Raw genomic sequence first — 25,519 nt, forward strand, 5'->3', positions numbered from 1 at the left:
CCAACTCACAACAAAATCTACTCTCAGCGTCATATTGCGCTTCAAGCACATGCACATCTACACCACACTGCCCGTTATTCACAGCCACCTGTTACACGTGAACTCTTTGCTCCTCAACATTGTCATTGTCCAAAATATTCTAAAACAATCTGACAAACTTTAATCGTCCTTTGAAATTTACAAATTTTACACTGCATTAGGTATGAAACGATTAGCGTAGCGTAAACCAGTAGCCATAGATAAACACTATAACCATACTTCGAACTAGGCTAACCTGTGAACATCAATGGCGAATATGTAATTGGATCTAACATTTACATACGTATATCCTTATAATGACATAAACATGGACTCTGTGTAACTTCAGCTCCGAAGGGTCCCTGACTCTAGTCAGTAAAAGTAAAGGCGGTTGGTCTAAAAGCTGACCACACTATCTGTTCATATGCCTCGGACACTGAAAAAGGTTAACTCTATCCCACCTGCCCCATGAACTGTATGGTTCAAACGGTACAGTGTAGCTATCTTCTTTTTCATGCTTTTTTGGTTATGCATCTTGTATTTAAGTACATATCTAGCTGCCTTATTTAAAACGTTAAAAAATCACCCAACGACCACTAAGAAATGCGTAATTTGGTAATCTGATATGTTCAGAGATCTTTTGAGAACAGAGACTGGGTTTAAGTTGGCCCATAGCTACAAGAAAAATACAGTGGGTTTGATTGAGGACTGATTTTTACTTAAAGGTGTGCATTCGATATTTTTGAAAAAAAATTTTTACCAATATTAATACTCAATAAGAAATGCATTCGGTATTTTAAAAATATTAGAACCACTGCTACAAGTAGAAATTAGTCTCACGTGGGTTCAGCATTTGCAGCGGGTGTCCATTTTGTGCTTGGCTGCAATAAAGATTGCATGCAGGTTAACAACGCAATAAAGTAAGTTGTATTATTCTTAGATATTCTGGATAAGTAAAAACGTGTACTTTCGTTAAAAACTTGACCAAGCTCAAGGAAGATGTTAGTGTATTTTTTTAACAATATTATGTAATTTGATTTTGGGTTAAAGCTGTATCCAATGGTTAATCATTTGACAATAAAAGGATAACGGTTTAATACTATCTCCTGAATATGTTTCATTTTTTATTTAGAATTTCTGTAAGACACCATGAACGTTATAAAAGAAAAACCAATACATATACATAATCCATATACATGTATAAATATATACTGATACATATACTGATACATATATATATATATATATATATATATATATATATATATATATATATATATATATATATATATAATATATATATACTTCGTTTTAAATTTATAAAAACACTGTAGATTTCCAGAAAAAAAAATTATGAATGCTTTCCACATATCCAAATTACTGTGGTATTTGAATTTTAGATTATACTAGACTACCCGTCATCCGTTGGATAACTGTGGGTTTCGGGCGTCATCCATAAAAAACATCACGTCTGTCACTCAGAGGCGTAGCGACCCTTCCCGGTGCTCGGGGACAAACTTTTCGATTTGAACCCTTCCCCTCCCGCAAGATTTCCACTTGCACCCCCTTCTCAAACTTTTGATATACACCCCCCCCCCCCCATCTCAAGATTTCAAATTGCACCCCCTCAAACTTTCGATTTGCAAACCCCTCAACCAGTCAATTTATTTTTCCAACCCATTTTGGCGCCCCCTAAGGTCGGCGCCCGGGGACATATGGCCCCCGCCCCCCCCATCCCCCCCCCCCCCCCCACTCGCTACGCTACTGCAGTATCACTTATCGTCACAAAAAACAGACCCCACATTCAAAAATACGTTTTTTATCTTTTAAAAGCACCGAAAACACCGATTTCGGACCATCCGTTCATATACTGACGTCACAGGTGACCTACTCAACTCTACTTCACCTGCCCAGTGTCCCGCGAAGTCTCAGACAACATGTTTTTATCGTTTAAAAAAACGATTCCAGCGGAGCATGTCTATGACCACACTATCCCTTCATATGCTTAGGAGAAATAAACAGATTAACTCTACTTCACCTGCCCTGTATCCCGCCAAGTTCAGATAGGCAACTAATCATTCACATCTAAAAAATAAAATAAAAATTGCAAAAAATATGTATCATTGACGTATTGGTCAAGAACCTGTGCCACCCGCATGCAAGCCGAGTACACAAACAACTTAGCTATTAACTCGTGATGTCAGAGATGTATTTTTACACTATGGTTTAATACTTTGAGTCTCCTTATGCAACTTGATTTACGCGCATTGATCTAGATCTAAGTCTAGATCAAGTAGTAGTAATTTTAAAATTAAATTTTATCTTTAATTACCCAAACAAAGATTTATATAAAATAATGAAGGTTTGAAATTATCTAGATCTAGATAAAAATTATCTAGATCTAGATTCTACGACTCGCTTGCTTAAGTCTTAACTTAAGTTTTTGCGTAACTCTTGCTAGATCTAGATCTAATCATTAGCTACGCTAATAGGCCCGGGATCGAGCATTTCAAAATTAGCATATTCCAAATAAAGATTTATATAAAATAATAAAGGTCTAAAATAGTTTAGTATATAGAAAATCATTATTATCTAAATCTAGATAGAATTATCTATATTTTATATCTAAGACTGAGCCATATTTAGAATTTACGTTTATAATTTAGCAAAATTAGCGGTATCGAAGCCGCGTATGAATCTTAAGCTACGCAAATTGGCCCTGGATCAAGCATTTCAAAATTAGCATAGTCGAAACAAAGATTTATACAAAATAATAAAGGTCTAAAATAGTTTAGTATGTAGAAACTCATTATTAACTAAATCTAGATAGAATTATCTATATTCTAGATATACGACTGGTTTTCTTAAGTCTTGTTTTTTTTAGGATTGTATTTATAACTAATAAATCTTTGATTTGACCTAGATTCTATTTCTAGATCTATAAATAACTTTCTTGGGCAGATTGTAGATCTAGAGAAATTTATTGTAAAACTAAATGAAAAAGACAGTTGAAAATTGATTTTAAGTGTTGGAACGTAATAAATACAGCAAACGGACGTATTGTTAAAGTTATAGTAGAGAGAAAATTAGCTTTAGAACGCGTTAAACTTTGGAATGGGAACACTATCTTCTTCTATAGACGCCGCCATTTTATTATACTAAAAAGTAAACAAAAAACCGTGACGTCACTGTTTCGTCGAGTCTAGTAGTTGTTCTAATCTTTTTTAAAATGTCGTTAATCTACCTATGAATAAATCAATAAATTAATTAACGTCTTTAAAAAAAATTGTGGTTAACAGTCTGTCTTAAAACAAAAATTTATCTCTACCTACATACTATTTTACAGCTGTCCACATAGAGTAGAACTATTCACAATACTCAATCAGACAAACAAAAAATCAAAAACAAATATTCAAACATGTAAACAAACTTGAGTTTTAGTAGTATTTAGATAGCATTTATAAATTGTCAAATTTAATTAATAGAGAAAAAGAACCAATTAAAAAACAGGAAATGGCACCAAAGAACCGTAAACATTTTATGCATCGTGCGTAATATGAGTATAAATTAATGTTTTATTGAGAAATTGGAAAAACGCAAAGTACTTATTCCGGTCAAAACAAACATTACTCAAAATTTAACTGATGGCAGAGAATTAGTAATTTTAATTACATGTGAAATTTCGTTTATCTCTCTGAAACAGTTGTCAAATTATAGGATATTGGAAAAACAAAAATAAGTTCCACTTCCGGTTACCGGAAATGGCTTAAATGTTAAAACCGAACTACAAATTTATATAATAGCTATATATGAAATTTCATTAACGTAGCTTAAACGGTACTCAAGTTATCGTGTTCACAGACATACATACGAATCTAAATACACACAGACATACGCACAAAATGGCAAAACTATGTTTCTCCGACTCAGTAATGTGTAAAACGTGGAGATTTGTGAAAATCACGATTCAAATACTTCTTCTATACTTCGTATACTAGAAGGTAAAAATACCAGCAGCAAAAAAAAAAGAAACTCTGAACCTAACTGAATGTAACACAAGCCACAAAAATAAGCTGTACGATACGCAACCACTTCGACCACTAATATAGTTAGCACAACGTGGAAAAGTTGAATGTCATTCGCAAGTAATGCTTGCACATTTGCAAACATAATTTCTCTGCCTTGTCTTGGGCCCTGAGCCTTGGCGGCTTGCAGTTTACTACACCTAGTCATTTTTAGTTTTATAGTTTTGAGAGATATGAGTTAAGGTTTTTAAAATGGTGTTAATATATATTGAATGTTTCAGCTTTTTAATGAAATTTTTACAATTTGTGTACTTTTTCCCGGTTCCTAATTAACATGGATGATTTATGCCTGTCTCAATTTCTTTTGGCAAAAAATGTAACTTAAGTACATTTTACACTGATCAGTGTTACTATTTAAAAGACGGAGAAATAAATCGAAGTTTTAGAAAAATGTTTTCCTTTGACTATGGGAAAAAGTTACATTCTATTCAACTGAAGGTGACTGTGAGTCCATTGTCAAAACATTTACAACAACACTAGTATAACCGCTGTAAATTTAATATGTTTTGCAGTCTTTACTGTATCTACAGGAGAAGCAGCATGCTGAGATTTCTGATCTTGACTTGTGGCCTAGTATGTTGGGGTCAAAAAATCAACACCGGAGTGAAGGATTTCCTAGAGAATTTTGATTATGAAATCCAGAAACTTAAACTAGCTTGTCAATCGGCTGAATGGAACTACAAAACCAACATTACAGATTATAACAAAAAGTTGAGGGTAAGCTAAACAAAATAAAAATTTCATAACATAACAAAAGTGCTAAGTTAAACGATCCAACAATATATTAAAAAAGTTGATTTTAATTTAAATGATACAGCGTTACAAATGATAATCAAAAGTGGATTGCAAGCTAAGCATTTCAACACAAACATAATGAATAACATGATATTTACGTAGGAAGTTAAGTTATCACTACATGCGGTTACTGAATGATAATTTAATATTTACTTTTATTAATCGATTTAATTAAAATTAGATTTTAAAAAAAAAAATGGAAACATTTAGTTTAAACACTAATAATTTAAAGCACTTTTAAAGTTAAAATGCATTTGATAAAAGTAAAACACGAAGGTTGAACGAAAATGTATTAATAGAAACACGTAGTCTTTGTTTATTTTTTTCATAAACAGTTGCTATGCTTATAAAAGAAAATACGGCATCTGGACAAATTTAACGACCATAAGGATTTTTTTCCTACGGCAATAAAGTTTTTTTTTCCTTACCCTCCAGGGTCGGTCTACGAACTAACAAAATATCAGGGGGATCGTTCGTCAATTTTTTATGTATAGCTCAAGTTAGGAGAATTTCACTTTTTAGCCCTCGCCGTGTGAGCTGCGGCTGACCGATAGTTAATCTATAACGCCGATTCATTTACCCAGGTGTATGGAAAAATGAGCCAGATGTACAGAGCCAAAGTACCCTAAAAATGTTTTGAAAATAGTCATCGTTTTTCACAAAATTAACAATGTTTATATAGGGAAAATTCGGACCAGTCAGTTCTAAATGCCTTCCGGAGTTTTCCCGAACATGCCATAATTTTTTTTGCCACCCCCGAGTGTCGGTCAACGACCTTAGGAGTTATGAAGATGTTCCTACGTGGGAATTATTTTTCTATATATAGCTCATATAAGGCGCCGGTCAGTCGAGGTCAGTTTTAACCCCCTCTTCGTGAATTTTGTGGCCAACCGTCACAGGCCCCCGTGTTCTATTGCCCCAAGACAGGAACCTGCCAAATATGAAGCGACTAAGGCGCCGCGAAGTGCCCTATCGGGTACCGGACCACTTTGGTTTATAAATAATCATGTGTTGATTTAAAAAGTATATACACACATACATTTTTTTCTCATTTTCTGTAATTCTCATTGGCTGGCTCGATGCCGTTAAATATATTTTTTTCCTGCTTTAACGATTTTAACTAAACAAAATCAAAAATGTGTTGTATATAGCGTTTATATAAATTCATTAATATTCTATTTATTAAATTTGTTTATACAATTCACTTTTACATAACGTTTTCTATCTTATCAAGACGGACCAGCAAATGGAATACTCCAGATTTAGGCAGGAAGCATATAAAAATGCGTCACGATTCAATCTGACTCTCTTGACTCCAATACAAAAACGCCAGTTCTCCAAAATCATGGACATAGATACCGACGCACAACAAAACAAGACAAAACTGGCCAGGGTGAGTTCAGTCAAGGTTATATCATAATTTCCTTTCATACCAAAATAACTTGTTATTCCTATGATGGGGTTTTGTTAAGGTTGCATAACTTTAAGATTCTTTATTTCGCTCTGTTACTGCGAAAGTTAATATATTTTTTTTTTTATTTTGCCATGCCTCATGCTTGTATTGTTTTTTACTGAAGTAAATCTTGTACGACGATTGTGCATATCTTGTTTTTATTTCAAATAATGGTTCACAGCGTCACGTGTTCTTTTTATTTTTATTTTCCATACACTTTTCATCACTTTGTTTACTTATTATTCCAGCTGCAAGAAGTACTGAAAGAAATGATCTTCATCAACAAAGATGGTGTCCAGCCAGGTTATGTTTTACGATTGAAATTGACAAAAGACGATGTTTTTAACACTTTAACCCTTAGCTCCTGAGCCTAAAATCACCATGCCACTGAGCCCCTGAGTTAAATGTTCACTCAATAAAAAACAAAAACATCTTCGAATATAAAATCACAATTTTTCAACATTTTTCTTTAATCTTTTAATTGACATTTCTACATAAATTATCGACAATATTTCGACTTTGTAATTGGGTCGACCTTGTATAGAGACCCTTCTCTTAGACCTAGAAAGATGTAGACATCGGTAGAATACCGGTTTTGGAATTTAAAATTGTTTTTCCATTGTAAATTGTAGATGATACATATCACAAAGTAAATAACACACAGTAACTTACCCCAAGTCGAACAATGTACCAGTTATGTACTTTTTCATTATCGCAATTTTACATACGGATACCGAAATAATACTGATATTATTTAATGCTCAAATGACCAGTGGTGGAAGTAGAAGAAAATGCCCCTACTAACGCTTATACTATCTTTCTGACACACACACACATACATTCATATATATATATATATATATATATATATATATATATATATAAATGACAGACAAAAGCGAGCTTAAAAAGGGAAATAACTCATTTGCAGTTATGATAGTCAAAGCCATCCAAGTTCAGTAATATTTTGTAAAATTGCTATTTACACCAGTGGCGTAGCGAGGTCGGGTTTCACCCGGTGCGGCACTTAATGGTGTCACCCCCCAGAGGCGTAGCGACCCTTCCCGTGGACAAATTTTCGATTTGCACCCCCTCAAACTTTCGATATGCACCCCCCTCCAGTTTTCGATTTGCACCCCCCCCCCCTCAAACTTTCGATTTGCACCCCCCCCTCAAGTTTGTCTCTATATATTTTGCTATTTTTTGCCTTGGTGTCACCCCCCTAAATGGTGTCACCCGGTGCGTTCCGCACCCCCCCCCCCCCCCTAGCTACGCCTCTGGTTTACACAAAACAATTTGATTTCGGGTAATGTGGAAGGCGGAAATGTGAATTCATTATACTGTATTGGAGTAATGGATATTTTGTGGAAGGAGAGAAAAGCAAAAATCGCAGAAAAAGCGAGACGTCATAAATGGATCCCCCTTAAGATTAAATAATAATCAGTATATTAGTTAATTAAATACATTTGAATTTGTTGCTATTGATTGTAGAGTTTGATTTATGAAACTAATATTAATGTTTTTTTTGTGGAAAACCTGATTAAAATGTGCATTTGTACTTAAACGGGATAATAAAATACTTCCAATAGTTAATTTAAATTATTAAAGTTTCTCAAAATGAAATTTTAGTCAAGTAATAAAACACCGTCTATACCTCTTTAAGGTATCTATCAACTTTAATTTTTTTTCTGTTTCAGAAAATGACAGCACAGACTCGCCTGATGCCAAATTGAAAAAATTGTATTCTGAATATGTTTCACTTAGCAACGAAGCCATTCGATTTTTGGGTAGAATTAAGAATTATAAAAATAACACTGAGACTTGACTAATACATTTTTAAAAATTAAAACATTTGACAGAAAATTAATAAATAAAAGCTTAAAAACATTACATTTTGATAGAATTTAATCGCGTACATTAAACGGAATGGGATGGAGTGGTCTAGCGTTCGAATAGTCAGTAGACCGTCCCTGAGTCCACCCAACTCTGATGGGTACCTAACTCACGTTAGGGAAAGTAAAGGCGGCTGGGCATAGAGCTGACCACACTATCTCTTTATATGCCGAGGTCACAAAAACAAGTGAACTCTACTTCACTAGCCCCATAGACCGTCAGGTTTGAAAGGGAAAGTTTACTTTTACTTTTAAATAAAACGGATGACTAACCAAGAGAAGCACAACCCATTATAGCGCGGAAAGTTATTATTAAATAAACCGGTAGTGATTTCCCTTAAACTTTCTCGAATATTCTTATATAAAACAACAGGAGATGGTAACTGGGGATATAGTTATGATTTTTAATCCATTTTAAATACTGAAACTTTTAAAAATAGAATAGAATCTCAGTAAAAAACAATTGCGCACCAAGCGAACGCCTAATAAAGGTGTGTATAATAGTGCGCAATAGTATTAGTACTTAATAAATTTACATTAGTTTTTTGAGAAATCGGAAGTAGCGTAAATTACTACTTCCGGTCAACGGAAATTACTCAAAATTTAACAGAAGGTAGAGAATTAGATCTTTTACTTACATGTGAAATTTCATTTATCTATCTGAAATAGTACTCAAGTTATAGGCTTTTGAAAAATTCAAAGTAGAAAAAGTACCACTTCCGGTTGTCGGAAATCGCTCAAAAGTTGATACGGATCTACGATTTTGATATAATACTTATATATGAAATTTCATCAACCTAGCTGTAACGGTACTCAAGTTATCGTGTTTACACACGGACACACAGACACACAGACACACACACAGACACACACACACACAGACATACGGACAAGATTGCAAAATTATGTTTTTCCGTATCAGTGAGGTGTAAAACGTCGAGATTTGTAAAAATCTCGATTTTTTTTTGCACGATTACAATACTTGCTCTATACTACGTATATACGAGAAAGTAAAAAGTAATCTTTCATTATTTAAAAAATAAACCGGGAGTGATCTCCCCTAAACTTTCTCGAATATTCTTATATAAAATAACAGGGGATGGGAACTCGGGCTATAGACATGATTTTTAATCCATTTTAAATACTTAAAGTTTTAAAAATAGAATAAAATCTCGTAGACAAATTAATTGCACACCAAGTGAACGTGAAATAAAAAAGCGCATAATAGTGCGCAATATTATTATTACTTTTAAAATTTACATTAGTTTTTTGAGAAATCGGAAGTAGCGTAAAGTACTACTTCCAGTCAACGGAAATGACTCAAAATTTAATAGAAGGTAGAGAATTAGATCTTTTACTTACGTATGAAATTTCATTTATCTATCTGAAATAGTACTCAAGTTATAGGCTTTTAAAAAATTCAAAGTAGGAAAAGTACCACTTCCGGTTATCGGAAATCGCTCAAAAGTTGATACGGATCTACGATTTTGATTAAATACTTATATATGAAATTTCATCAACCTAGCTGTAACGGTACTCAAGTTATCGTGTTTACACACGGACACACACACACACAGACACACACACACACAGACACACAGACATACGGACAAGATTGCAAAATTATGTTTTTCCGTATCAGTGAGATGCAAAACGTCGAGATTTGCAAAAATCTCGATTTTTTTTTTTGCACGATTACAAGACTTTCTCTATACTTCGTATATACGAGAAAGTAAAAAGTAGTAAAACATAAAGTAAGTAAAAAGTTAAATTAATTTGCACTGTTATCGGATCTTGACTCTAATTTTCAAGTTTAAATAAAGCGATTTGGAAAAGTTGGTCATAAATTTAAATCAACAAAAGATCTATTTCCGTTATTTAAATCAAGCTAAATCAAAGCTTATAAAATATTTACATATTAATATATTGATGAAAAAAATTAAAACTTTGGAATTGATGAGTAATTTTTACTTTCTCGTATACAAAATTAAAAGAAAGTATTTTAATCGTGCAAAAAAAAAACAGATTTAGCAAATCTCGACGTTTTACACCTCGGAAAAACATAGTTTTGAAATCTTGTCCGTATGTCTGTGTGTGTGTGTGTATGTATGTGTGTCTACAGTACTTGAGTACCATTACAGCCAGCTTGATGAAATTTCACATAAAAGTATTATATCAAATGTGTAGATCCGTATCGATGTTTCAGCGATTTCCGATAAACGGAAGTGGAACTTTTTCTACTTTCAATTTTTCAAAAGCCTACTACTTGAGTACTATTTCAGATAGATAAATGAAATTTCAAATATAAGTAAAAGATAAAATTTTCTGCCTTCTGTCAAAGTTTGAGTAATTTCCGTAGATCGGAAGTAGTAATTTATGCTAATTTCCGATTTCTCAAAAAACGGAAGTGATATTACAAAGTACTAATAATATTCTGTACTATCATACACATTTTATTTGGCGATCACTTAGTGCAATTATTTTTTTTACTAGATTCTATTCAATTTTAAAAAGTTTAAGTAATTATAAATGAATTTAAAATAGTGTCTATATCTCGAGTTGCCATCCCCCGTAGTGTTATATAAGAATATTCGAGAAAGTTTAAGGGGGATCACTCCCGATTTATTAGTTTATATCATCATCTACATCGCCATTATTTTATATAATTTCGTCTTCTAGGTCACTCTGACTACGGCGCCTACTGGAGGTCGTACTATGAAGACGCTAACTTTAAAGACAATATTCGAGCCTTGTACGACCAGGTCCTACCTTTGTACAAACATTTCCACGCATATGCCAGACGTAAGCTGAAGGCGATCCATGTGAACGACACGTTTCCTGCCTCTGGTCATATCCCAGAAAATCTGTATTGTAAGTGCGAGCGACTCTAATGCAAAGAAGAAAACATACAAGCACGTCTGTTAGTTGGGGGGGGGGGGGGTAATTCTATTACAATGGAAGGCAACTGTGCACACGTTTTGTGAGTTTGAATTGAGATGGGTTGGGGAGAGAGCGTTTACTGTATTCTGAGATAGAGTAATAGGGCTAGACAATATACACACCTGCACAATGTTCTGTCTTTGATATTATAAACTTGCATGAAATGCATTGTAAACATTTAAATATTGTGTTTTCATATAAATGACCATTGTAGGGTATGCGATGGATTTGGAACCACCAATTAGCGGTAAAACTTCATTTGATATTGCTGCTGAAATGGTCAAACAAGTGAGTGGTATTGTTAGTTACAAATGTAAGCGTTAGAATAAGATTTTCTTTTGCTAGAAAGTCTCTAGTTCGCTAAATACACATTCAATAATCGAACTGTACATGTTTGTACACTTAGGTAGAATTCAGTTTTTAATAGTAATAATACTTTGTGTGCCAATCTGTAGAACTTTAATGTTTTGTGTGACAATCTGTAGAACTTTAATGTTTTGTGTGTCAATCTGTAGAACTACACAGCCATGAAGATTTTCCAGATCGCTGATGATTTCTTCAAATCGCTGGGGATGATTTCAGTGCCGGAGGAGTTCTGGAGAAAATCTTTGATGGAAAAACCTAAAGATGGACGAAAAGTTGATTGCTTTGTTTCGGCTTGGGATTTTGGGAACGGCAAAGATTTTCGGTGAGCTTAGTTTGCAAGAACTTAACTCTTTATACACAAAAAATACACTAATTTAAGGTTTTTAATAATGTATGTTTGATTAATAAATTGGACACATATGAAAGAATAAAAAATAAAAAATTAAAAAATTAATCAACATATCAACTATCATGCTATTAAATGCTAAATTATATACATAAACATATATATATATATATATATATATATATATATATATATATATATATATATATATATATATATATATATTAGTTGCATACCCGTGCTCCGCCACTGTGAATCTTTTTAATTGTAATGTTCACATTTCTTTGTATGAACTTCTTGCCTAGAATTAAGCAATGCACGGAGATGTCGGAAAACTATTTTAGTATAACCCACCGCGAAATGGGATATATTCAATATTTTCTTCAATACAAGAATCAACCATTTGTTTTTAGGGGCGGAGCCAATCCAGGTCAGTGCTAGCATTGACTTTAAAACTCTTTTGGTTAGATAAGGGGACGGAGTGGTCTAGCGGTAGAGAGCTGGACTGCTAACCGGTGTGTCTCGAGTTCGAATCCGGGTTCAAGTCAGTAGACGGTCCCTGAGTCCACCCAACTCTGATGGGAACCTTACTCAAGTTAAGGAAAGTAAAGACGGCTGGCATAGTGCTGACCACACCATCTCTTCAAGGCAACAGATGAACTCTAGTTCACTTACCATATAGACCGTCAGCTTTCAAAAGAGAACTTTACTCTTTACTTCAGGTGAAACAAGGTCTATTTTTGTGAGTTTAGTAATGTTTGACTGCATTCAATGTTGTAAACGATTGCAGTTTTGGGTTAAATGGTTTAATAACAAATGGTAATGGTTTTCATTTTATTTGTTCACTGCACACAATGTTTCAACTTTAATTCTTTTTAAAAAAACTTCTTTAAGTTTTTAACTAATTGTTGTTTTATTTTTTTAACGTGATCGTCATTAAAACACTATAGGCCTACTCTTTAGGCTGTACACAATTTCAGTAAAAAAAATTGTTTGACAATTATTTTAAAAAAAACTACATTGAAATTTTATGTTTTTTTTTTAGTGTATGATACCTTAAAAGGATAGTTTAAATAAAATAATTACACACTATGAAATTAGTAAAAAAACTAAAGGATCCCACTTTTCTTGAATTACTACATTGTTTTGAAGTAATATCTAGCATTACATCAGTCAAAGATAAAATGAAACTAATCTGCTTTCTTTTTAAAAAGATTTGGTCGCAAAAATATGTAAAAGATCACATGAGTGAAAAACATTTTATTAAAAAAAATGCAAATTAGTTTTATTTTCTTTTTTTAGTGCATTAAGGGGATATGCACAGTTTTTTTTCTATTTTTTACAATTTAAGATCTAACCCCTGTTGAATACTTTTACCATGTTTGACACATAACAGTAAGTATAAAACAGCAAAAAAAGTGTTGAATACAATTTTGGTAGTCATGGAAACTCAAAGAAACCTCAGCCATTTTGAATTGGTCGGTACTTGTAAATATGCTAATGCTTTTTTTATTTGTGCACTTATAGCAATCAAATTTAAACTGCTTATATCTCAGTATCTATTAAAACTTTTGTCACGACAACGTTATGAAATAGCTACCAGAAAGCATTTATACAAGGTCTAAAATATTTTTACCCTTTTTAGTATTTAAATGTTTCAAAATTTGCATATTATTTACCATAAACCTTTTTTTTTATTAAATCCATCACTATTCCCTCGTGACAAAAGTTTTATTTTTTCAAAAATTAATTAGGCCTACTGAAAATATTTTAGTCATTGTTTAATAAATAAAAAGCAATAGTCTTTTTTCTAGTGTTAAAAAAGTCCAAACAGGGAAAAACAGCAAAAAATAACGAAAAGTTGGTCACGAAAATATCATATCCGTGTTATTTGTAAAGCTGATAGTAAGCATTGGGTTTTTTCCGAGAATATTGAGAATAAGAGTATCAAATTCATGAGAAATGCAGCATTCCAATGACGACAAATACAATATGATAACGGATAAAAAAAACGTTTCGTAGAGAGCTTGTAAGATTGAGAAAAAAAAATTTTTAATTAATAGGGTCATAAAAGAGGTATTTTAAACAAACACTTTTTTTTCATTAAGTCTATTTTTTTCTTAACACAAAAAAATTGACAAAGTATACACAAGTGCAAGAAACTCATCCTGACGAAAAACTAGGAATTTGGTGTTTTTGTAAGGAGCTTATCCCCTAAATCTTGTAGCTATAAAGTGACAGAGTGGTCTAGCGGGTTCAGGTCAGTAGACTGTCAATGTGCTCTGATAGGTACCTAATTCACTTTAGGGAAAGTAATGGCGGCTGGGCTTAGTGCTGACCACACTATCCCTTCATTTGCCGAGGTCAGAAAAACATGTGGACTTTCCACATAGACCTTCAGGTTAGGAAAAGGGAACTTGCCTAAAAAGGTTATTTATATTTATTTTATAATTGGTTTAGCGTGCAAAAATGTGAAGTAAAAATATTTTTCTGTATTTAACTAAAGGCTTTCTAGAGGCTGTAGGCAACACAATATCGTTGTCTGTAGAAACGCAGGAACATTTGAAGTCGATCAACTTGATCAAAGAGGTGGTATACGACAAGGGTGAGAAGAGAATTTTTCAATTCTAGCAACCAAAAGCCATTAGTCAGAGCATATGTGATCATCGTTTTATGACACATTTTAATAAGCTGTAATCTATTATAAGTTTATTCATTTTAATGACTAAAATTACAAATTAAAATTCTAGAGTCCACAATCAACTTCTTGATGGCCCAGGCTCAGAAAACGATTACTTTCATCCCGTTTATTTATATCGCTGACCTGTGGAGATGGGAGGTATTTAGTGGGGAGACAACTAAAGAAAACTACAACAGAAGGTGGTGGGAGTACAGGTAAGGTTTACACAGGTAGAAGGTAATAGGTAATATTTACACAGGTAATGTTTACACATGTAGTGAAGATGCAGGTAATGTTTACATTGGTCGTGGGAATATAGGTAAGTTTAAAATAGACTAGACTAGCCATTATTCTTAAATAACCGTGGGTTTCGAGTATAATCAATAAATGGAAATACGTTTGTTTGACGATTTTTATTTTTCCCATTACCTTCGTCACACATCGCCACAAAAAGCCAGACCCCACATTCAAAAAACGTGACACGACATGTTTTTGTCTTTTAAAAACACATATTTCGGCCGACCATGCGTCTGAATGCATTATCCCTTCATATTCTTTGTTCACAGAAACAGGAGAACTTTATTTCGCATGCCCAGTGCCCCGCCAAATCCCGATGGGCTACTTTATAATTCACATCTTTAAAAAAGTTACATCTCAGATTACATATTTTTACTTTCTCGTATATACGAAGTATAGAGAAAGTATTGTAATCGTGCACAAAAATCACTTGAAATTTTAACAATTTTCACCGTATTACACCTCAGTTCTTCATCACATCCGAAGTATAGAGGACTTATTTTAATCGGGCAAAAATTATCAATCCCGATTTATCAAAATTAAGAGGTTTTATGCGTAATCCAGTCTTGAAAAACTGGGCTTTGCAATTCTGTCCGTATGTCTGTGTGTCTGTCTGTCTGTCCGTGTGTAAACACGATAACTTGAGTACCGTTACAGCTAGGTTGATGACATTTCATATATAAGTATTTTATCAAATTCGTAGATCTGTTTCAATTTTTGAGCGATTTCCAATAACCGGAAGTGGTACTTTATCTACTTTGAATTTTTCAAAAGCCTATAACTTGAGTGCTATTTCAGATAGATAAATGAAATTTCATATGTAAGTAAACGATCTAATTATCTACCTTCTGTTAAATTTTGATTAATTTCCATTGCCCGGAAGCAGTAGTTTACGCTACTTCTGATTTCTCAAAAAACTAATGTAAATTTTTAAAGTAGTACTAATAATATTGCGCACTATTATGCACTTTTTTTAATTTGGCGTTCACTTGGTGTGCGATTCTTTCGTCTACGAGATTTTATTCTATTTTTAAAACTTTAAGTATTTAAAATGGATTAAAAATCATGTCTATAGCCCGAGTTCCCACCCCCTGTTGTTTTATATAAGAATATTCGAGAAAGTTTAGGGGAGATCAGTCCCGGTTTATTTTCTATTAAAAACATCGTTTTTACTTTCTCGTATATAGAAAGTCTTGTAATCGTATAAAAAAAATCGAGATTTTTACAAATCTCGACGTTTTACACCTCACTGATACGAAAAAACATAATTTTGCAATCTTGTCCGTATGTCTGTGTGTCTGTTTGTCTGTGTGTCTGTCTGTCTGTCTGTCTGTGTGTCCGTGTGTAAACACAATAACTTGAGTACCGGTACAGCTAGGTTGATGAAATTTCATATATAAGTATTTTATCAAAGTCGTAGATCTGTATCAACTTTTGAGCGATTTCCGATAATCGGAAGTGGTACTTTTCCTACTTTAATTTTTTCAAAAGCCTATAACTTGAGTACTATTTCAGATAGATAACTGAAATTTCACAAGTAAGTAAAAGATCTAATTCTCTACTTTTTGTCAAATTTTGAGTAATTTCCGTTGACCGGAAGTACTAATTTACGCTATTTCCGATTTCTCAAAAAACGCATGTATATTTATAAAGTACTAATAATATTGCGCACTATTATGCACATTTTGTTTTGGCGTTCGTTAACTTTTTGTTGTTTCTAACTTATTGATTTCGGTTTGGCCTATCTGTAGATCTAGAATCTAGAACCTACTAATCTATAAATAGATAAATTATTGTAGACTCAAATTAGAACAACTACCCAGCGTGTCCTATTGAAAATTGATCTTAGTGCTGGATTCTAATTTTAAAAAAGCAAACAGTTGTGTTATTCAAGCTATATATGACAGAAATTTTAGCTTTATAATGCGTAAAACTTTTGAATGGGCAACATGTTGTCAAAATTACTAAATAAATCAAGTGTCGTTAATGAAAACCAGTCTATGTTCTGAATTCTTATAATTTAATTGTTGTATTTACAATTAAATACATCATTAAATTAATTAACGTATTTAAATAAATTTGTGTTTATTAGTTTAGTAAAAAAAGAAGATTCTACAAAAATACGTATTTTACAGTTCTAAACATAGTGCAGATTCTTAAATGTATAAAAAAAATAAAAACAAAACATAAATAGATATACAAATTTCTCGGTGTTAGTAGTATACTAGACTTACCCGATCATCAACTTGGATAACTGTGGGTTTCGGGGGTCATCCATAAATGACATCACATCTGTCACTTATCATCACAAAATAATCACACCTCACATTCAAAAAGACGTTTTTTATCTTTTAAAACACCGATTTCGGCTGAGCATTGGTCTGACTACACTATCCCTTCATATATGACGTCACAGGTGACCTACTCAACTCTACTTCACCTGCCCAGTGTCCCGCCAAATCTCAGACAACGTGTTTTTATCATTTAAAAAAAAAAGATTCAGACCGAGCATGTCTCTGACCACACTATCCTTTCATATGCTTAGGACAAAGAAACAGATGAACTCTACTTCATCTGCCCTGTATCCCGCCAAGTTCAGATAGTCAAATTTATAATTCACATCTAAAAAAAACAATTGAAAAAAAAGTAACATTGACGTGATTTGCCTAGAACCCCTGCCACCTACACGAAAGCCTATTACACTAACAACTTAGCTGTCTAGACTCGTGACATCACTGGTGTTTTTTGTGGTATAACTTAATACTGTGAGTCTCCTTATGCAACTTGATTTACGCGCATAGGCCCTAGGCCTATCTGGATCTAGATCTAAGTCTAGTAACTTTCAAATTAAATTGTATCTTAAATATGCCACTTTCATAGCTAAACAAACAAAGATTTATATAAAATAATGAAGGTATGAAATAGTTTAGAATAGAAATTCATTATTATCTAGATCTATATAGAATTATCTAGATTCTACAACTAGTTTGCTTAAGTCTAGTTTTTGCGTAACTCTTGCTAGATCTAGATTAGAACTATTCTAGATCTAGATAAATCACAAAGATTTATCTCAAGTATTTAAGGACTAAAGTAGTTTAATAAAGAAACTAAAAAATGTTTTATGATTTTAAAATGGATTATATTTATTAATTAATCTTTGGTTTGACCTAGTATCTAGATCTAGATCTATAAATATCTTTCTTGGCCACCCGATATTTAGATCTATAAATAATTTGGATCTATAAATAACTTTCTTGGACAGATTATAGAGCTAGAGACATTTATTGTAAAACTAAATGACAAAGACAGTTGCAAATTTATATAAGTGTGTTGGAACGTAATAAAAACAGCAAACGGACGTATCATTTATGCTATAGCCGAAAGAAAATTAGCTTTAGAACGCGCTAAACATTGGAATGGGAACACAATTCTCGATGTATGCCGCCATTGTTGATGTAAAAAGTAAATAAATCATGTGACGTCACTATTCCATCAAAGTAAAGTCAATATTTTAAACTTTTAAAATTAATGTGGTTAACCCATATCATCCCAAGGTCTCAAATTTTTATATTTTTTTTATATGGTTTAGCTTTTGGGCACTGAATAAAGTAATGCCTATGGATTTTTTTTTAAAAAATCAATACTTTTTAAATATTGATTTTTTAAAAAACGTCCCATAAATGGGACGCTAGCAACGAACGGCCCCATGTACATTTATAGAAAAATAAAATATTTTATCATGAAATATGGCTAATCACGCGAAAATTAAGCTGTATACTGATTTTGTATTGTTAGACCAATGATTACATTTTAGGAATGCTAAAAATACTGATAATGATCAATAGGGTTAGCCATACCATGGTCTAAAATGCAGAAATTATGTTCAAAATTCTAGTTTTCTTTCAATCTAGCATCCATCAAAGCGGATAACACTTGGAAATAAGTAAAGCTGTGACTAGTACATCTAATTATACACACATGTTCACAAATATTCTTATTATTCATCGAAACTGTAATATAATTAAATATAAATAATTAATTTTTTGGGGGGCGTTGGACAATGGTAAAAGTATGTTTTGTATATAAATTCCATTTTGTTCTGGGGGCAGAGCCCCCCCCCCCTCCTCCGAAATGATGCCTGAAAGAAACTCTGCCCTCAGTGAATTTGCAAAAGATGATCCGGTTCAGTCCCAGATGTCATCCAGCCATCTTCTCTTTTGTTACCCTCGCTATTTCCCCCCCCCCCATCCTCACAGGTGTACATTAGGACATCAGACATCTTATTTCTAGGGCACGGATCCGTCTCTGGGGGCTTGTATTGAGTGTTCATGGCTCTCATCCATGTATACACCTCACTATTCGAACAGCTCCCATTCTAGTACCAGCTATCTCCTTAAAAAGTTAACACAGTAAAACTGGTATCTGGAACCTTTGGAGGGGAATATTAATGGGGCATGACAACAGTACACAGCTAATTCACGTCTCTGCTATATGTAGCTTAAGCTCTCTTATATGAAGAGAGTTACCCAACCCTCATGACTGAATCATTTCACCTAAATCGTGGCCATTGTTATTATTCTGGTTTGTTATAATTTTAATATCACGGGCTAGTAAATTTACAGCAATACTAAATTAGTTTGTATTTAATGGTATTAAATACTTCAGTAAGTGTAATTCTGAAAACTTAAAAATAAAATGTAAGTTTTTCAATATTTGCAATTTTTTAATACAATAATAGATAAGAAAATATAGGTCAAGGTCATAATTAAATATCTATAAATACAACTTAACACCCCAAAGTCAGCAGTTAACAAAGTCAACAATTGTTTCACCATAAATAACCATTTAACATAAATATTTGCATCTGTGTTTCTCGCTAGTGTCCAATAAATGTGACGTTTGTGTAACAATCCGCATAAATATAGGTCAAGGTCATAATTAAATATCTATAACTACTACTTAACACTCCAAAGTCAGCGGTTAACAAAGTCAACAATTGTTTCACCATAAATAACCATTTAACATAAACATTTGCTTCTGTGTTTCTCGCTAGTGTCCAGTAAATATGACGTTTGTGTAACAATCTACATGGGGCCATTCGTTGCTAGTGTCCCACTTATGGGACGCTTGTTGTACACTTGATATAATGAAGTAGTAAAAAAAAATTGCTATTCTTAAATTTTTGTCGGATAGAAATAGTTATATACTTTTAGTATATATATAAATGCATCAATATACATCTACATATATATATATATATATATATATATATATATATATATATATATATATATATATATATATATATATATATATATATATGCTACAAGTTTCAAATGTATTTTGCACTTAAAATGTTAATATTTTAGAAGATATGCATTTTCCTGTGCGCATGTTTTCTTTTTTCCGCCATTTTGACAAGGCCTGCAAATCCGGCACTATAACATTTTTCTAAATTATTTTTTTCCCAAAACACACACAAATTCAATAGTCTAGTCATTTTCAAATACAATGTGTTTAACTAGTTTTTAATAAATTTTAGCCATTTTTTTTTACAAGCGTATCATTAAGTGGGACGCTAGCAGAATATGGGTTAATCTACCATGAATAAATCAATAAATTAATTAACGTCTTTAAATACATTTGTGATTAACAGTCTGTCTGAAAACAAAAATTGTTCTCTACCTACATACTATTTTACAGCTCTCCCCATAGCGCAGATTCTCTTCAGTAGACAATCAGACAAACAAAAAAAAAAAAAATTAATATTCAAACATGTAAACAAACTTGAGTTTTAGTAGTATAGAGATAGATGGATTGTGTGACTGTAAGTAATATAAAGTGATATAAATGTAGGTACAAATAATATCGAAACAGCTGTCGAGAATGCTGGTATGTTATTAAGTAGATGTCTAAGACGATATATATTTTAAATATTATTCTTATATGTATAATGTATACACCTTCAGGTGTAAATACGAGGGTTTGTCTCCATATTCTACAATAAACAGTTCACACTTCGACCCTGGCACCATTGACCATATAACTGCTAATGTACCACTCATGAGGTTAGTTATATACTTTTACTATATATATAAATGCATCAATATACATCTACATCTATATATATATATATATATATATATATATATATATATATATATATATATATATATATATATATATATATATATATATATAAATATATATATATATATATATATATATATATATATATATATATATATATATATATATATATATAGCTTTTTGTCAATCCGTACTAATGTGCAATTCGTACCACCATCATTTTGCATAAACTGACCAATAGAAAATAGCGGCAACATGTTATTATTATCTCGAGTATGAAATCGTGATATTGTTAATATATTAAATTGCAGTTCCTCGAAAAAAATCAACTTTACACTAAGATATTTTAAAGCTTTAAATAATTGATTTATTCTACCGTTTTCATCTTGAAATGGGTTTTTTTTCTTATAAAGAACATATTTTCCAATGTTTAATAATGGAACCAACCTGGAAAATGTAAATGGTACAATTAAATTCCATTTGAACTATATTTCATATTAATTCGTATTGCTTATAGAGACAAACTCTACCCATTGTTACATTAATTATACTACGCCTCATCAACCACCATCTCAATCTCAATGGCTTCCATGTAATTTTAAAAAACGCAAACTCTTTCAGGATTACAAGAATTATACGCATTATTAACTATAATGGTTTCCCTAATTGGTCTGTCGTTAACGCTCGATTGAAAACACAAGGAAATTTAGTAAAAGAACATAACTTCACATGAAACAAATAGAAAAATTAAAAAAACAAAATCTCATTATTAAAGAGTAAAATAGAAATAAAATGCCAATGCCGACAAAATACGCCATAATAATGTGGTCATCAATCTACATCTACATCTACATCTACATCTACATCTACATCTACATCTACATCTACATCTACATCTACATCTACATCTACATCTACATCTACATCTACATCTACATCTACATCTACATCTACATCTACATCTACATCTACATCTACATCTACATCTACATCTACATCTACATCTACATCTACATCTACATCTACATCTACATCTACATCTACATCTACATCTACATCTACATCTACATCTACATCTACATCTACATCTACATCTACATCTACATCTACATCTACATCTACATCTACATCTACATCTACATCTACATCTACATCTACATCTACATCTACATCTACATCTACATCTACATCTACATCTACATCTACATCTACATCTACATCTACATCTACATCTACATCTACATCTACATCTACATCTACATCTACATCTACATCTACATCTACATCTACATCTACATCTACATCTACATCTACATCTACATCTACATCTACATCTACATCTACATCTACATCTACATCTACATCTACATCTACATCTACATCTACATCTACATCTACATCTACATCTACATCTACATCTACATCTACATCTACATCTACATCTACATCTACATCTACATCTACATCTACATCTACATCTACATCTACATCTACATCTACATCTACATCTACATCTACATCTACATCTACATCTACATCTACATCTACATCTACATCTACATCTACATCTACATCTACATCTACATCTACATCTACATCTACATCTACATCTACATCTACATCTACATCTACAAAAACATCTACATCTACATCTACATCTACATCTACATCTACATCTACATCTACATCGACATCGACATCGACATCGACATCTACATCTACATCTACATCTACATCTACATCTACATCTACATCTACATCTACATCGACATCGACATCGACATCGACATCGAGATCGACATCTACATCTACATCTACATCTACATCTACATCTACATCTACATCTACATCTACATCTACATCTACATCTACATCTACATCTACATCTACATCTACATCTACATCTAGGCCTACATCTACATCTACATCTACATCTACATCTACATCTACATCTACATCTACATCTACATCTACATCGACATCGACATCGACATCGACATCGACATCGACATCGACATCGACATCTACATCTACATCTACATCTACATCTACATCTACATCTACATCTACATCTACATCTACATCTACATCTACATCTACATCTACATCTACATCTACATCTACATCTACATCTACATCTACATCTACATCTACATCTACATCTACATCTACATCTACATCTACATCTACATCTACATCTACATCTACATCTACATCTACATCTACATCTACATCTACATCTACATCTACATCTACATCTACATCTACATCTACATCTACATCTACATCTACATCTACATCTACATCTACATCTACATCTACATCTACATCTACATCTACATCTACATCTACATCTACATCGACATCTACATCTACATCTACATCTACATCTACATCTACATCTACATCTACATCTACATCTACATCTACATCTACATCTACATCTACATCTACATCTACATCTACATCTACATCTACATCTACATCTACATCTACAAAAACATCTACATCTACATCTACATCTACATCTACATCTACATCTACATCTACATCTACATCGACATCGACATCGACATCGACATCGACATCGACATCGACATCGAGATCGACATCTACATCTACATCTACATCTACATCTACATCTACATCTACATCTACATCTACATCTACATCTACATCTACATCTACATCTACATCTACATCTACATCTACATCTACATCTACATCTACATCTACATCTACATCTACATCTACATCTACATCTACATCTACATCTACATCTACATCTACATCTACATCTACATCTACATCTACATCTACATCTACATCTACATCTACATCTACATCTATATCTACATCTACATCTACATCTACATCTACGCCTGCGCCTGCCCTGCGCCTACACCTACACCTACACCTACACCTACACCTACACCTACACCTACACCTACACCTACACCTACACCTACACCTACACCTACACCTACACCTACACCTACACCTACACCTACACCTACACCTACACCTACACCTACACCTACACCTACACCTACACCTACGCCTACGCCTACGACTACGCCTACGCCTACGCCTACGCCTACGCCTACGTCTACACCTACACCTACACCTACACCTACACCTACACCTACACCTACACCTACACCTACACCTACACCTACACCTACACCTACACCTACACCTACACCTACACCTACACCTACACCTACACCTACACCTACACCTACACCTACACCTACACCTACACCTACACCTACACCTACACCTACACCTACACCTACACCTACACCTACACCTACACCTACACCTACACCTACACCTACATCTACACCTACACCTACACCTACACCTACACCTACACCTACATCTTATATTATATTATGTTTTACTTTTTTAACATTTTTTGTCTATTCGTCAGCCATTTTGTAGGCGTTATCCTTAAGTTCCAGTTCTACAAAGCTCTCTGTGACATTTCTGGATACACGGGTCAACTACACAGGTGTGATATATATAAAAGCAAACAAGCAGGTGCAAAACTAAGGTAATATAATATGATTTTGTCTTAAATGTTTAAAAATGGCGCAGGTGAACTATTTTTACAATAAAGTTTTTTATTTAAAGTATTTTATAGTAAATTTAATTTACTTGTTGCAAAATTATGAATGATAAATTCTACTATTTTACTGTAACAGTGCGTATTTAATCTAAAATTCCAATGAATTTTTATAGTTTATCTTCCTTTATCTCATGAATACGACATTAAATTCCAGCGAAATGTTATAATTTGTTTTCGTTAATTTCATCAAATTCCAGCGAAATGTTGAGACTTGGGTCATCAAAGCCTTGGCCAGAAGCCATGTACGTCCTCACTGGCCAGTACAAAATGGACGCTAAGCCCCTGATCGACTACTTCAAGCCGTTACTGGATTATTTGGTCAAAGAAAATGGCAACGACTACGGTTGGAAGCAACAATGTCCAAGTGTTGTTCCAGAAACCTAATTGTTAATCAATAATCAAATGGATAATCATATTTTGAAACGTCTTTTGCTTTTGTTTGTTTCTTTTGTATCAATAATTTTTTTGGCTGCTTTAGCAATGGTATTTCAATAATAATGATTATGATGGCTAATTATAAAATCATTTTACAACACAATACATGGAAGCTTTGAGTAGTATCTGGATAAAGAAATTAGTAAAAACTACGGACGGGACCCATAATGCCCAGTTTTTTTTTATTCTGACTAAACGAGATACAATTTTTAACACTATTTTTATCAAGCGAATTATTTTTCTTTAATGTTAACTACTGTGGCTGGTTAATCAGATATAAAAAGAATGAAAGAAATTATGTATATATATATATATATATATATATATATATATATATATATATATATATATATATATTATCTAATAGTAGAAGTTATTATTATTTTTAAAGTATAGTATATAAACAATCCTTTATATTAATTTTGTATATAAATATAAGACTAAAAACTTTTTTCCAAATGTAAACCTTTATAACATTCAACACAAAT

At 32.7% G+C, this 25,519-nt stretch overlaps 1 protein-coding gene across 1 annotated transcript; it reads left to right on the top strand.

The window, feature by feature from the left end:
• Positions 1-916: 916 nt before the first annotated feature.
• Positions 917-25,309, top strand: LOC131934949 (angiotensin-converting enzyme). Its single transcript, XM_059291221.1, has 14 exons — positions 917-938; positions 4,634-4,820; positions 6,133-6,291; positions 6,600-6,689; positions 8,015-8,138; positions 10,923-11,114; positions 11,398-11,471; positions 11,699-11,871; positions 12,201-12,325; positions 14,402-14,500; positions 14,646-14,790; positions 20,842-20,940; positions 24,399-24,521; positions 24,794-25,309. The coding sequence occupies exons 2-14, from the start codon at positions 4,644-4,646 to the stop codon at positions 24,978-24,980; spliced, it is 1,767 nt and encodes a 588-aa protein (XP_059147204.1). The 5' UTR covers positions 917-938; positions 4,634-4,643; the 3' UTR covers positions 24,981-25,309.
• The last annotated feature ends 210 nt before the right edge of the window (positions 25,310-25,519 follow it).

This window comes from Physella acuta, unplaced genomic scaffold, assembly GCF_028476545.2.
Source record: "Physella acuta isolate Inbredline_101_S28 unplaced genomic scaffold, ASM2847654v3 ptg000124l, whole genome shotgun sequence".
Lineage (NCBI taxonomy): Eukaryota > Metazoa > Mollusca > Gastropoda > Physidae > Physella > Physella acuta.

What these genes read in the sequence shown, in the direction of transcription:
- LOC131934949 (XM_059291221.1), top strand. Translation starts at nt 4,644, where the DNA reads ATGCTGAGATTTCTGATCTTGACTTGTGGCCTAGTATGTTGGGGTCAA. An exon ending in GGGAACGGCAAAGATTTTCG is followed by an intron (nt 11,872 to 12,200) that starts GTGAGCTTAGTT and finishes CTTCTTGCCTAG; the next exon opens with AATTAAGCAATGCACGGAGA. An exon ending in GCTAATGTACCACTCATGAG is followed by an intron (nt 20,941 to 24,398) that starts GTTAGTTATATA and finishes TCTATTCGTCAG; the next exon opens with CCATTTTGTAGGCGTTATCC.